This window comes from Plasmodium gaboni, chromosome 6 (genome assembly GCF_001602025.1).
Source record: "Plasmodium gaboni strain SY75 chromosome 6, whole genome shotgun sequence".
NCBI lineage: Eukaryota > Apicomplexa > Aconoidasida > Haemosporida > Plasmodiidae > Plasmodium > Plasmodium gaboni.
In genome coordinates this window covers 1-17,500 of record NC_031486.1, presented here as the reverse complement: position 1 = coordinate 17,500, position 17,500 = coordinate 1, and the positions used below count along the sequence as shown (strand labels likewise).

Sequence of the window (17,500 nt, the reverse complement as noted above, 5' to 3'; positions counted from 1 at the left end):
TATATTTTCTTCCGCTTTTTTATTCTTAATTAAATATTCTACATTAATTTTATAATTTTCAATATTTATATCTTTGTATGCCTTTTCGTTTTTATAATTTCCTACATTATCTTTATTTATATCATATTTATCTATATTGTTAATGTCATTATTTTGTTTATTTATATATGTTTTGGTTTGTTGTTGTTGTTGTTCTTCTTCTTCTTCTTCTTCTTCTTCTTCTTCTTCTTCTTCATTTTTACTATTATTAATTGAAGTTATAATTTCGTTGTCATTTTGTTCGATATGTTTTTTTTGTTGTTGTTCTTCTTCATCTTGATCTTTTATTGAAATACTTTCTTGTATTTCATTTTCTTCAAAAACGTCAAATAAATCATCAATATTGTTGGACATTTTTTTTTTTTTTTATTTAAATTATGCTAATTAATAATTGTTATTATATATATATATATATATAATATTGTACATTTAGTTTATGTTATATAATGATTTTTTTTTTTTTTTTTTTTTTTTTTTTTTTTTTTTTTTTTTTTTTTTTTTTTTTTTTTTTTTTTTTTTTTTTTTTTTTTTTTTTTTTTTTTTTTTTTTTTTTTATATACATTTATTTATCGTATAATATAATATATTGTATAATATTATATTAATTTTTGTTTCTTTTTATGTAAATTACATTTTAAGATATATTTACAAATTAAAAGAAAATTATAGATTTTATAACAATATTTTTCTATTATAATTTCTTTTTTTTACTTATATATTAAATAAATAAATATATATTATTACATATATGTTACATATTATTTGCCTGAATATATTAAGGGACAATGTTTCTTCTTTTCCTTCTTTTCAATTATATCATAGAATTCAATTTCAAAATAAAATATTATATATTACATAAAAAATTTATAAATATTATAATTCATTTTAAAAGAAAATGTCCTTTTTTATATATTTTCCTACATGTTTTACAAAGTATCATGTACAAGTATATATATATATATATATAATATATTTAGTAGAAAAATTTTAATTTTATTAATTTTATATTTTATTTATTACTTCATTATTTATTTTTTTTATTTCTATAGATTTTATAAGAATAGTTATATTTAAAACAAAACACGTTTTTTTTTTTTTTTAATATTTGGTATGATATTTTATATTTATTCATATTTTATTATATATTTTTTAATAATATATTAATATATATATAGGCTATAAAATTGTATTTTTCAACGTACTTTAAAAGTATATATATATTATTTTTAAAACGTTTTAGAATATTTAGGAATATTTTAATAAATAAATATGTATATATATAATTATATGTATGTTTATATTTTATTATTATTTTTTTTAATTTTAAAAGATTTTAAAATCATATAAAAATATATAACCAAAAATAAAAAAGGGGAATGTAAAAATTAATTTTTTTTTTTTTTTTTTTTTTAAACGTTTTGAGAATATATAATAAATTTGTTTTAATTTATTAACTAAAGATGTGAACACCATGAATTTTTAATTGTATGGATTGTTACATATCCTTCCCAAAAATATATATATATATATAAACAACATATAATATATATGCTTTTATTATATAATATAAAACAATTTTCTTTCAAGGGTTGCAAATTGAATAATAGAAGAAGTAAAAGATATATAAATTTAATATATAACTTGGGAATATATACTTTTTAGAATGTGTCATAAAAAAAAAATAAAAAACAAATGCCTATAGGTTTTGAAAAAAAAAAAAAATATAAGCTTTTTTACAAACTTGTTATTAATCATTGGTATAATATTTTCATTTTGCCTATATCAAAACTTAAACACAATGAAAATGAATAAATAAATATATATATATATAATATAATTTTTTTTTTTTTATTTGTTTTACTTCATTTCAGTTCAAAGAATAGATGGGTTTATATGTACACAAAAAGGAACTGTTTACATATATATTTTTAATAAGAGTGATTTTTTTTTTTTTTTTTTTTTAATTATTTGATGATATATAATAAATTTGGTACTATTAATCTTATGATAGCATTATTATTTTTTTTCTGTATATATTAATTTATACATTTGTACTGAAATACTTAAAATGCTAGGAAAATACAAGAAATGCATTAATTCGCTTTTACAATATTTATGCATAGAATAAATTGTTCTTAAAGAAAAAAAAAAAGAATATATATATAAAAATATATATTTTTTTTTTCATTGGCACACATTTTAGATTAATGCTTTATAGACACAAATCTAAAAGAGTGTACGAACAGCAAAGGAATTTTTTTTTTATTTTTTTTTTTATTGGATATATGTATATAAAGCTATTTACACATATCAATATAATGCACACGATATAAAGGTTTTACATTCTTACAATATTGTATATATATATATATATATATATATGTACATATGAACATATATAAACTTACATGATTTTTTTTTTTTTTTTTGTATTACTTTATACGAAGCTTTTTCTGTATATATAATAGCTCCATTAATAAATTTTTGTAGTTGAAACGAATTTGTTTTATATTATTGAGTTATTATTTATTTTTTTATTTTTTTTATTTTTGTGTAAATTTCAATGAAATATATTAACAAGGCATACATGTATTATCTTCAAAAATAGAAGCATTAAGCCATATCTCTTATATTAATATTTTTTATGATATATATATATATATAATATATATGATATTGTTAAGGATAAATCTTTTTTTCTTTATATATGTTACTAAAGCCCTTTTTTTTAGATGTATACAAGAAAAAAAAAAAAAAAAAAAAAAAATTAAAAACGTCAATGAGTTGAAAAAAAAAAAGTTTAATTGAAGTGTATATAATATATTTTATTAAATATATATATATATATATATATATATTTAGTGATTTGAAAAGGTATATATGATGCTTCATATATATTTATATAATGTAATCATAAATTATATATATATAATTTTTTATTATAATATTTCATTTATATTTAATAATAAATATTATATTATATTATATACATATTTTATCATATATTTGTAATATATACATATTATGGTGTATGTTTTTTCGTGATTTTTTTTTTTAATTTTATGGAATTCACTTTTTTATTAGAATATATAAAACAAAACCTTCTTTAATTTGTTTATAATATTTTTATTTGGATATGATGAAAAATTATTCATGTGTTATTTAATAATTATAATACCTACTAGAGTGAAAGCATTTACATATATATATATATATACATATCTATATATGTGTATCAACGTATATATTTATATGCACACCTATGTATTGATGTATACGCACATATATGGATGTATACACATATATATATATATATCTATGTTTACACATAAATTTCCACGTATACACATGAATAAACAAATAAATACATATATATATATATATATATATATTTGTATAATAATTTGTATGTTTTTTTTTTTTTTTTTTTTTTTTTTTTTTTTATGTGATAATAAATATATAGAATATTATTTTCATTAATTTGAAGAGATAGTTAATTTTTTTTATTGTGAATTCAAATTTTGAATTTAAAAAAATGTGATAAAAAAAATATATATTTAATATATATATATATATATATATATATATATATATATAATAATTAAATAATAATTAATATATAAAAAATAAGTAAAGAAAGCAATTTTGTTTTATTGTAGATAAATTTACCACAGTGTTATAGCTTTGTTGATAAGGGAAGAAAAATTTAAGTGTGAATAGTTTATACATAAAAATTATTATGATATTTAAAAATATCTGAACGATGTATTTATTATATAAAAATTGAAAGATATATATATATATATATAATATATATATATATATATATATTATGTGTTAGTGAATTTTTTTTTTTTTTTTTTTTTTTTTACATTTTTGCTTATTGAGTAATCATATGTCTTATTATTTTGTTTAGGTTATTGTATTTTGTATATGAAGTTTTTTATATTTTTATTTACCTTGTATTTTTATGAATAATTTATAAGACATAAAAGTTTACACATTTATTTTTTTTTTTATACTTATCTTTTTCAACGTAAAAAGAATTAATATATATATTATACATATATATGTATTTTCTTTCTTTCTTTTTTTTTTTTTTTTTTTTTTTTTTTATTCAGTACATGATAAGTGTGTTTATTTTAATATATAATAAAATTAGCTTCTTATACTTTATACTTATTTTGTATATGAAGAAATTGTTTTGGATACATGTATACACATGTATCAATCATTTTATATTTAAAATTTTGTGAATATTTAATAAGAGATACATATATATTTATATTACAAAGAATTAAATATTTATATATATATATATTTTTATTTTTTTCGTTATTATTCTTTTATGATTAATTTTAATTATTTATTTTGATACTTGTTCATATTATATAAATAATAATATATTACATGTATTCATATAAAGTCTAGTTTTATTTTAATACCTTAATTTATATTTCATATTTTTTTTTTTTTATCATGGAGAAATAATAAGATGTAATAAAAAAAAAAATTATGTTAGTATTTATATAATTCATATATTTTTGTGTGTTGAATGGAATAGAAAAAGTATTTATTAGAATTAAGACTATTTAGAAGATATATATATATATATATACATATGTGTAAAAGAAAAATATTAAAATTTTATATATGAATTATAAATAAAATTTTCAGAACTTTTTTTATTATTATATGCTCATTATGTATTATAATAAATATATATATATATGTGTATTTATTTATATGATTATTTTTTTCTTTTTCCAAAAATAGGTAATTTTAAATATTTTATTTATATATTTTTTTTCCCTTGCTCTATGATTCTGATGGTGTTTTAAAAAGCATAAATTTTTTTTTAATAACATAATATTTATATATATAAATTATATATTTTTTTAATACACAAAGAAAGAATAAGTAATATAATGTAAAAATGTATGAATGTTAGATATAAAAAGAAGAAAATATATATACATATTTAACTACAAAATAAATACCACATGTGTACTTTTGAGAAACATTTATTTTTTTAAGCTACTATAAATGTAGATAATTTATTATTTATATTTATATACATGAATAGGAAAATATATATATATATATGTTAGAAGGAAAAAAAATACATATATGTAGATAATTATATATCTTTAAATTTTGTATTATATATTAATATAAGAAAAAACAAAATATATTAAAATAAAATATAATTAAAATTAAAATTACCCCGAAATACTGAAGAATAATAAAAATACCAAAAGGATCAATGTGAATAAACTACTCATATGTACTAGTGTTAATTGCAGCATATTAAAATAATAATTATTATTATATTATACATCTATATATATATATAATATTTTTATGTATCTATTCTATTTATTTATTATATAATATATATTGACTTAATTTTTATAATTTCTTGGTATTTTGTTACAGTCTTTAAGTTTTTCCATTTTTATTATATTTTTTATTTTATATATAAATCATACATAGAATATATTTATTTTTTTTTTTCGTTTTTATTTTTTTTTTTTTTTGGGCACCTATTCACCTTCCATATATATAATAAAGAAGAAAAGAATAATATATAAATAAAGTATTAAATAAAAATATATAAACATATATATATATATATATATATATATATATAAGAGATAAGTATAATAAAATGAGTGTAGGAGTTCCTGTAACCAAGTCTTTTAATAAATTAAAGAAATACCCATATGAAATTAATAAATTCGATAGAAGAGAAACGAGTGAATACTTCTACTTACCTGTTGATTGTCCACGTATGAAAAAATGTGACGATGCTTATTGTCCTTTAGCCCACACAAAATTGGAAAAGATATTTCATCCTATTGTATATAAAACACAAGCTTGTCAGATGGCAAAAGATGGTGCTTGTGATTATTTTCAGAAGTGTGCATTTTATCACGATTCGAATGATAAGAATGAAGCTCATATAAATTGGACAATATGGGAAAAGAAGTGGGACAAGTGGAGAAATAATATTGACCATATTTTAACACAACATAATAAGAATGATAAGGAGATAAGAAGAAAGGTTGAAAGTATTTTAAAGATACGAATGCCACATTTTAATTATGGTTCTAATAAAAATAATGTGTTTTTAAATAAAAATGTTCCAACGTTTCATACGACATGGCAAAACATGTCTAGTTCGACTAATGGAAATAATAATATGAATAATAATATGAATAATAATATTATGAATAATATGAACAATACTTTAAGCAACCTTAATAGTAATAATAACAAAATGCATAATTTAAATAACATGTTATGCTCATCTTTAAACTCTTCAACAGTTCCTTGTTCTACTAGTTTGTTTAATAACGCGTGGAATAAATCTTTATCGAATAATAAAAAAAATATAAAGGGTATGGAAGAGAATAAAAATAAGAATAGTTCTTGTTGGGTAAATGAATTAAATGATATAAGTAACATGAACAATGACAAATGTTCAAATATGAACAACACATTTGTAAACAAGAATAATATGTATTTTGATGAGACTCTTAGTTATAATAGTAATATGGTAGATTGTGGAATGAATTTTGATATGCTTGATAATAATGCATATAAAGTTGTGGAATTTTGTTTTACTGATTATGAAAATAATAAGAACAAGAATAATTGGAAGGAGGGCAATGAAAATTTTAATATTTCTTCTATGAATTCTTATTTTTCTAATAATGGAAAGATGTTAGAAAGTGAAAGATCAAATATGTATCATACGAACAATAATAATAATAATAATAATAGTAATAATAATAATAATAATAATCAGACAGGTTCTCCTTTTGATGAAGCTTTAAATTATAATAAAACGTGCGAATATTTACCAAACCTTTTAACAACTGAAGAAGTAAATGACAATAATAATAATAAGTGTAAAAAGTTTAATACATTACCAACAACATTTAAAGACAATATTGTTGGAAATATAATGAATAATTCAAATGACAGCTGTGATATGTTAAATTCTAAGTATGTATTAAATAATTCTAATAACACATCAATATTTGATAATTATACTAATTTATCTACCCTTTTTGATATGAATGATAATAAAATAAATAACTTAACGAACTTTTCTAATTGTAATACATTGGAACATTTAAGTTTTGATGAATTAAATAAATCGAACAATAATAACGATGAATTTTTTATATCTAATGAAAAGGCTGAAGATGGTAAAAATTTGAAATTCTCCCAATTTTTATCCTCTACTTCAAGTAATGGGGTTAGATATGGTACAAATAATAATGACCTGAGCATTGTTAATATGTGTGGTCTTGATATGAATGATAATAATAAGAATGAAGATAACATAATGGATAATAACAATAATAATAACAATAATAATAATAACAATAATAATAATAACAATAATAATAATAATAATAATAATAATGACGATAATATTATTATTAATAATAATAACAATTTTTTAAATAAAGAAGAATCCAAAGAAACCAAAACTGAAGGTACAAATTCAAACAATATTCCATCTAATGAAAATAATACAAAACATGGAAATAATAGAAACTCCAAGAAAAACAAGAATAAGAAGAATGCCTCAAATAATACCAGAAATAATTCAATTAATAGAAATTTAAAAGGGGTCAATTTTAGTGAGGTTGTTAGTTTGAATAATAATGAAATAAAAAGTGAAGTTCAAGAAAAGAAGAAAAATAATAAGAAAGAAAACAAAAATAATAAAAATAATTGTAAGGAAAAAGATCAAGAGGAAAATAAAATTTCAAATGAAAAACATATAAATAAGAAGGAAAAAAATAAAAATGCAGGAGAGGATGATGAGGAGGATGTAGCCATTACCGATATTAATGTATTAGAGAAGGAAAAGAATAAAAATCAGAAAACTAAAAACAATGAAAATCAACATAATAAAAAGAATAATATTGGGCAAAATAATAATAACAACAACAACAATAATAATAATAATAATAATAATAATAAAAGTGGAGGTAAGAATTGTAAAAAGAGTGGAGACATCTTAAATAATCAACAAGCCGTTGCAGGAAATAATAAAAAGAGTGATATCAAAACTGCGGAAAAAAATGAAAAAAGTAATAATCATAATAATAATGATAATTTATTTAATAATAAGAATAACTGTTCGTACGCACAAATAAATAAAAAATTTACAGATGTTAATGTAATAGAAAATAATCAAATTATTGATGTTAACCATTCAAAGAGTACTATATCTGTTCCAGGTAAGAATAATGAAAATAATACGAACAAAGAAAAAGATACCAAAAAGAAAAACAGCAACAACAACAATAATAATAATAATAATAATAATATTTTAAATAATATTAACAGTAAAGAGAATAAAGTAATAAGCAATCAAAAAAATAATGGTTTAGTAAGTAATATGAGTGGAACCATTATTAGTACAAATCATACTAATAATAATGAAAGAGGAAACAAAAAATATATGAATAACAATCATGTTAATAGCCATGTACACAATAAGGAGAACAAGAACAACATTAATAATAGAATTAATGTAATATCAAATAATAATAACAATATAAATAATATTGAAAAGGATAGTAAAAATAATTCAAATGATATACTTACAAATATGAAGGATACAAATATTCATCAGTTGATTATGAACCAGGGACAATTGGATGATAAGGATAATATGAAAAATAATAAAAATGATGATAATAATATAACATTTAATCTTTTAACAAACAAAGAAAATAAATGTAATAATAATTATAATAATATTGAAAGAGCTTTTACTACAACCGTTGGAACATCATCTTTTATTAACAATAGCAATATTGGTACAGACAATAAAATTTTTGTAAATGATATAATTGGAAATATGCATGAGAAAATTGGAGATAATGGCAGTGGATTTATGGAGACAAATAACTATAACAATTTAAATAAATTGATTATGCAAGAGAATGAAAATATATTTAATAAGAATATAAGAAGCAATGTGAAAAATATATTGGATTACATTACAATGGACAACAAGAATGTAAAGAATAATAATAATAATAATAGTAATAATAATAATAATAATAGTAACATTATTGATGATAACGCCCTTTTTAGTAATAATAACTATATGAATAAACATGAAAACATTTATAATAACACTATGATTAATGGAAACAAAATAAATGAATTTGATAACATGAGAAATACGAACAGTAATTATAATAAAAAAAATAATTGTATGTTTTTATTTAAAGATAATTTAAGTATATCAGGTTTTGGAAACGTAAATGTATGTAATGAGAAAAATATGATAAATGAAAGTTTGAATAATATTTTTAAATGTGATAATAATAATATGTCTTTAGGTATTAATAGTCCATGTCTTACTAAAGAGGATTTTTTTAATTGCACAGGAAATAATAATATGGTTGAAAATAAATCTAAAGAATATAATATAAGTGATAATGGTATAAATGATTCGTGTGATTATACAAATAATCTTTTAAATATATTTTTATCTTGTAATAGTATTAATGAAAATTTTGATGATGCAAATGAATATAATAATAAGATCAATGGATTTAAATTGGAAAATCATTATTCATATAATAATGTAGGGAAAAATATTTCTACAGATATAAATGAGTCTAATAATAATTCAGAGAATCATTTTAACTTGTTTGGTAATTATAATTTTTTTGGGAATAACTGTATACATTGTAAAAGTTATAAAAATGAAATAAAAAATTTAACACTTCAAATAAAGCTTATGAAAGAAGAAATATTAAAATATAAACAATTAATAATGACATCAGGAATAAATGAAAAATTTGATAAAAATTTCAACAGTTCGAATTTTAGTTGGAACACTACTAAAAATTTTAATGATACATATGAACAGAAAAATTATGTTTCATCTATTGATGCAAACGATTAAAAAAATATAAACATAAGATAATTTCATTTTTGTATATACATATAAAGAATTATTCATATGCAGCTGTAATTATATAAATATAAATAAATAAATAAATATATATATATATATATATATATATATATATGTTATACGCAAAAAGAGATGAAAAAGTCACCTTTTTTTATATGTACCTAAATATATATGGAAGGAGGAGCATTATAGATTTTTATTTGTTTAGTTTTGCACATTAAAAATGTGTATATTTAAATATATATATATTATATATATTATAAGTATTATTATTCCTCTACGATTTTGTATAAAAATTTTGTTTACAAAAACATTTCTTAAACGTTTTGTGTATTTATGTATATTTTAATTTATTATTATTACTTTTTATTGGCTTCTTTCGTTTTAAATTGGTTATACAATTTTTATATGAAAGAATATGTATTTTTGTGTTTTTATAGAAAACATATTGTTTCATAATTTTAATAGTTGCACAGATGATGTTGTATTGGGGTTAGGGAAATAAGAGTTAATATGATAAAGAAATTGAAACCTGGTAAATTTATAACCTAATAAATAAATAAAAAAAAATTTATATATTTTATGATTATTTTATTTTTTTTCCACTATAATTTTGATACCACCAAGAAATACATACATATATATAATATGTATATGTTGGTGGATATTTATTTGAATTTTTTTTTTTTACATGGAAATCCACGTTTGTGAATAATATATATATATATATGTATTATTCTATTTTTTTTTATTTTATTTATGTGTAAAAGAAAAATAAGATATTCCTTATTTTATTTTTTCATATAAAATATGTTTTAGACACACATATATGATGTTATTTATTATTTTTTTTTTTTTTTTACCCCCAATATTAGTGAAACATATATATATATATATATATATATATATATATGTATTGTAAAATATTATTCTTTTTTGTATATTTTTTTGTTTATTTGTATAATTGTTAGATTATTTATTATGTAAAAATAAAATTTTTTTTTTTTTTTTTTTTCTTCTTTTTTATATCCATATATAATAATATTGGATTAAATACATTTGAATTGTTTGTGATTTCATATTTCATTTTCTTTCTTTCTTTTTTTTTTTTTTTTTTTGGTTGAATTCAACATACCTTCAAAATAATCAACTTTAAAACATTAAGAAAATAAATTATAAAATCGAGATATAAATGTTAATAGTTTTATGATTTGCATACTTTTAAAAGATATATAAGAATCAGACAATATAAGTATATGATATAAAATAAAAATTGATGAAAACATGTTTGGTAAAAAAATATATAAAATGAAAAAATAAAAATGGTGTACATGAAATTTTTTGTGTATATTTCTGTCTTATTTCAATATTTGAAGTTGTATTCCTCATTTAAAAAGTAAAATGATTTATTATATATAAAATGAATGGTTATTAAGAATGTGTGATTTTTTAGTTATAATATAATATCATATCTATGATATATATTTTTAAAAATGATTAAGGTTTATTTTTTATTTTTTTTTCATTAATCTGTTAAGAATAGTTGTATATATCAAAATGATATATATATATATATATATGTTTTTATGAAATTAAAATGTAAGAATAGAGATAGTAATATATAGGATAAAAAATGCCATTTTAATTTATATGATATAAAGGATTAATTTTTAAAATTATGTGATGTAATAATCTTATCGAATTGTGATGAATATTTATTTTTAGGAAAGAACATATTAAAATGTATTTATCGTATTTTAAAAGTTATAGCAATGGAAATAGAAAATTTCATAGAGGTTTCAGTAGGTCCTCCAAAAATCTTATATAAAAAATATGAATGAGTACAATATCATTTTATAGATTAAAATGAATTATATAAAGTATATGTATTAAATTTATATTTAGATCGTAATGGAAGTGTACAATGTTATTAATGAATGGTAAGAATTTATTTGATTATATAAAATATGTAATTTATTTTTGAATAATAATATGTCATTTGATTTGAAAGAAAGTATAGTTTTTTTTTTTTTTTTAATATATATATATATATACATAAATATAAATATAAATTATTAATTACAACAAAATAATAAAATGTGTTTATATGCTTAAAAGAAAAAAGAATATCACATAAGTATTATATGCCATTTTTAAAAAAAAAATAAAAAAAACAAGTGTCTAATTAATAGGTTTAATAAATATATATATATATATATATATATATACATGCCAAACATAAGGAAATCAAAATATAAAATTATATATAAGTAAAAAAAATTAAAAATTAAATGAAATAGGAATAATCATCAAAATCAATAAAAATATATATCTGTTCAAAACAAAAAAATGTACATATTATACATATATTTTCACATTACACATTTTAATTGTTAACATAAGAGAAATATATTAACTTCAAAAGCTAAAAAAAAAAAAAAGAAATATGAAAACACTAATATTTAAATAGAAAAAATTATAATAAAAAAAAAAGAATAACTTTTTCTGTATAGGGTTCATTTTATTTTGTTATATATTATTTTATTTTTTTTGTCTGTAATTCATCATTTGGTAATTTCTAAAGAACATTGTATCCTAACAAATATTTTTCATATGGTTCCAGAATATATGTTTAAAAACAAAAATGTATATACGATGTAAATATAGATATCCTACACATATATATATTTATATATTATGAGTATGATAATATATCGTAATAACAATGTTGATGTTGTAATAAACAAATAAATAAATATTTATTTTCATTTGTATTCATATATTTCTTCCTATTTTATTTTATTGACTAATAGATTTATTTTATTGCACATTTTTAATTTTCTGCATTGGCTGAGGCAAACATAGATGAACTTGATGAATGGGAACGAGCTGGTTGACGAGGTGGGAAGGAACCTTTACGTTCATTTGGTAAAGATGAGTGACGAGGAGGTGGATGATCGTCTTCGTCGTCATCTTCTTCATAGTGTTTTGACAATTTGTTTTTCTTGGATTTTTTAAATATACTACTCTATAAATTGAAAGAATAAAAAAAAAAAAAAAAATATAGAAATATATAAAAAATATGAATGTATATATATGTATCTAATATTACGTATAATAGGAATTAACAACGTAGTGTTACAAATAATTTTTATTTTTATTTTAATATTATTACCACTTTAAAGTTTTTTTTATATTTCATGTAAAGAAGAGCGTGTAAAACCAGAAAAGCTAAAATGATAGCAACTACATAACTACGTTTGCATGCTCTTTCTGATTCTTCCAAGCATGTTGAAAATGCATTATGTAATAAATTGTGTAATTGGGATCCATACATATTAAAATCCAATAAACGGTCCTCCATTTTGATTATGTTTTTATTGATAAATTAAGGAAAATATAATATAATTTTTTTTTTTTTTTTTTTATCTTATTTTATAAATAAGATATATAGATCCTAAATTAAAAACAAATAAAAAAAATAATAAAATAAAATAAAACAAAAATATGGTATATCTAGATATTATATATATATATATATATATATTTATAGATTCATTAAAGGGGAAAATTGAAATATATTGAAAAATATGAATATATATATATAATTTATTAAATATTATAAATATTTATAAATTTTCTGTTGCTTTTTATATTTATATTAACCTTTTATTTATTATTTTTTATAAGTATTTCCGTTATAAAAATTTACTTTAATGTTGTATATATAATATATGTTTTAGAATGATATATATAAAATAAGTTTAAATCAATAATTTATTATTATTTTTTTTTTAAATAAAAATAATAGTTTAATATAATATTATATATTCTATATCTATTTATATCTATATATATAAATATTTATTAATTAATAAAACAATTAAATTTTTTTTTTCTTTTTAAATCATTTTTCTATATATATATATAAATTAATATATATTATTTATATATATATAAAAAAAAAAAAAAAAAAAAAAAAAAAGGGAAATTATAAAATGGATTATAGGAAAAAAAGGAAAAAAAAAATATATTACATATATATTATATATATATTTATATATACAATATATATATAAATATAATATATATACAATACATATATATATATTTAATATAAATATATATAATAAATTAATAAATATATGGGATTATATAAAATATACTAAATAAGTTTTTTTTATAAAAAAAATTATCTAAACATTATTTTATATATATAGGTACATTTTATATTAATTATTTTTGTTTTTTTTTATTTACATATATAAAAAATAAATAAAAGAACATGCTTTTCCACATAAAAAAAAAAAAAATATCCTTTCTAATGTTATATAAAAAATATATACAAGTTCTATAATTTTATTTATTGTTATTTTTTTACCATAAATAAAAATAGGAAATCTACGAATTTTAAAAAATACAGTGTGAAATAATGTACTACTATATATACATACTTATTATATATAGTACATAAAATATAAAAAAATAAAATAAAATGAAGGGTTGACAAACCCTAACATAATATTATTTTGTACTTATTATAATATAATAAGTATTATATATAATATTTTTGTTCCCATTTTTTTATATTTTAATTTTTTCTATCTACATATAAATAATTATATTTATAATAAAAAAATATATATTTATTTATTAATATATTAATAAAAAATATTTTTTTAAAAAATTGTGAACGGTTCTTTTTAAATTAATAAGAAAATTATAATATTTTTAATTATCTTCTCTGATTTGTATAAAAAAGTAATAATTTTCTAGTTATGCAGTTTATTTTCTCGTTTATCTCTCCGTATAAATTAAGTATAAAAAAATAATACAATTTATAATTATTACTGTACACAAAATATTTAGAAATTTAAATAGGGTCCTATGATTTTATTTTCTATTTATCTTAAAATAAATTCTATGTATTTTTTTAAAACATGTCCACAATCATGTTAAATTATAATTTATTATTTTTTATATGTATATTATAAAAATATTTCTATTTTATATTAATTTATTATGTTTTCGTTTCAATTATTTTTCTTTTATTCTATTTTAAAAAATAATACATAAAAAATAATTGTATGTATTAATAAATAAATATATATTTACATATATATTATAAATATATCTAATATTTTTGGCATAATATATATTATTTATTTATTATTATTATGTTATAAATGTATATAATAAAATATATAAAGAAATAAATAAAAAAAAGAAAAAGAAAAAAAAATAGAGCAAAACAAAGTAATATAAAGTAAAATGGATAATTGGTACATAAATAAATAAATATATATATATTATATATGTTATACAAAATATTTTATTTTTAATTATATATGAAACATAATTTTTTAAGGATAATATTATTATTTTAAAATAGTATAAATTGTGAAACCTGGAATTTTTTTTTTTTTTATTTAAATAGTAAAATATATTATTGAAAATATTTATGATTATTTAAAATTTGTAATAATTTTGTCTTAATAAATATATTATTTTTTTTTTTTTTTTTTTTTTTTTTTTTTGTGTTAAGAAAAAAATATTTTTATAAAAGGTATAAAATTAAATTATACATGAGGTAAAATACTATTTTGTTATAATGTAAAAATGTTAGAAGAAAAAAAAAAATAAATAAATAAATAATTTTCTTTAAGTTAAAATTATATATATAATTTAGCTTGCTGTTAACAATTTAATATTATATATATGTATATATAAATTCTTCAAAGTTAAAATAATTACGAGGTTATAATAAATTTTTAATCATGACACATGAAAAATTCCTCATAGCATTTTATGTTTGTATTAGAAAAAATATTTATGGTTTTATTTATATATATAGAAATGATCAAATTATATATTTTATAAAATAAGTTGATCATAAAATGTATTAATAAATCATGTGCTATATTTTATAAAGACAAAGTATATACTATATGCATAAACATGGAATTTATAAATTTTTATTTACTCTTTTGTATCATTATATAAATGATCATATATATAATGTAATATGTATTTCATTTATTCATAATTCATGCTTATATTTTTAAGTATTTTCTTTCTTTTTTTTAAACACATTTTGCCAATAAATTACAATATTTACTATATTATATATATATATATATATATATATATTTTATAAAAAATATTGAAATTATAATAATTTCATAATAAATAAAAGTAAAAGAAAACAAAAAAAACAACAATTACGAATTTCATATGAATATAAGAAAATAAATGTTTTATTAAATAAGAAAAATGTATGGTATATTATACAATACAGTAATATAAATTCAATGTGACGCAAAAAAAGACATATGTATATATTAATTTAAATATTGAGATTATAAAAAAAAAAAAATAGGTATATCATATATCTTGTAATGAATACAATTTACTTATATTCTTTTTTATTTGAATGTATAAGAATTTAATAAAATTAAAATATAAATATAAATGAAACTTATATAATCATTCAAAGTGATGTATAAATTCAAATAAATAAAAACTAATATGCTATATATATATATATATATTTTTAATAATGAAATATGAATAATTGTATTCACATTTTTGAATGTTCATAAAAAAAAAAAAAAAAAAAAAAAAATATTGTATATTGGAAAATTACACTTTATGAATATATATATATATGTAGTATATATATATATATATATTTTTAATAATGAAATATGAATAATTGTATTCACATTTTTGAATGTTCATAAAAAAAAAAAAAAAAAAAAAAAAATATTGTATATTGGAAAATTACACTTTATGAATATATATATATATGTAGATATATATAATATTCCTTATATATTTTAATTTATTTTTTTTAATTTCATTTTATTGATTTAATTTTTTAAAATAATATTTTATTTTTTTTTTATTTTTATATATTAAATTTTATATATAAAAATGTATGTTTATATTGATATATATAAATATATGTATGCACCCATTTTTTTTTGAAAGAAGAAGATGGGGATATACGTTTTTATATACATAAATATTTTCAGTTGTCCCAATGATCCAGTGGGAAGGTATGTAAGTTTTCTTTGAAGTGACCCAGGTTCGATTCCGCGTCCTTGAGTTTCTGAGATAAAAAGTTGCAGCCAAGATACTGAAGTTTCGTTCGGAATGGGCAACGCCATTTTTTTGTTTTTTCAACATATATATATATATATATATAATATTCCTTATATATTTTAATTTATTTTTTTTTTGTTTCATTTTATTCATTTAATTTTTTAATGTAATATTTTATATTTTTTAATTTTTTTATATTAAATTATATATATATATATATATATATATATATAAATGTATGTTTATATTGATATATGTAAATATATGTATGCACTAATTTTTTTTGGAAAAAAGATGGAGGTATACGTTTTTATATGCATAAATATTTTCAGTTGTCCCAATGATCCAGTGGGAAGGTATGTAAGTTTTCTTTGAAGTGACCCAGGT

The 17,500-nt window shown here is 16.8% G+C and overlaps 3 protein-coding genes and 1 non-coding gene across 4 annotated transcripts in view; 2 read left to right on the top strand and 2 right to left on the bottom strand.

Moving 5' to 3' along the window:
- PGSY75_0602100 (putative ATP-dependent RNA helicase) overlaps nt 1–393 on the bottom strand; it is a gene marked incomplete at both ends in the record, with an annotated part of 4,294 nt that extends 3,901 nt beyond the window's left edge. The window contains one exon of the mRNA XM_018784599.1: nt 1–393. This exon is cut by the window's left edge and continues 3,650 nt beyond it. Within this exon, the coding sequence (XP_018642653.1) occupies nt 1–393 (393 nt within the window).
- Nucleotides 394–5,710: 5,317 nt separating this feature from the next.
- Nucleotides 5,711–9,994, top strand: PGSY75_0602000 (hypothetical protein; the record flags this gene model as incomplete). The annotated part of the gene is made up of 1 exon (XM_018784598.1): nt 5,711–9,994. One exon carries the CDS (start codon nt 5,711–5,713, stop codon nt 9,992–9,994), a length of 4,284 nt encoding a protein of 1,427 aa, XP_018642652.1.
- Nucleotides 9,995–12,839: 2,845 nt separating this feature from the next.
- PGSY75_0601900 (hypothetical protein) lies at nt 12,840–13,370 on the bottom strand (the record flags this gene model as incomplete). Its single annotated transcript, XM_018784597.1, has 2 exons — nt 12,840–13,034; nt 13,182–13,370. The coding sequence occupies 2 exons, from the start codon at nt 13,368–13,370 to the stop codon at nt 12,840–12,842; spliced, it is 384 nt and encodes a 127-aa protein (XP_018642651.1).
- A 3,658-nt stretch (nt 13,371–17,028) lies between these two features.
- PGSY75_0601800 lies at nt 17,029–17,181 on the top strand. The gene has a single exon (XR_001974514.1). It is a non-coding gene; the product is annotated as an H/ACA snoRNA (small nucleolar RNA).
- Nucleotides 17,182–17,500: the final 319 nt, after the last annotated feature.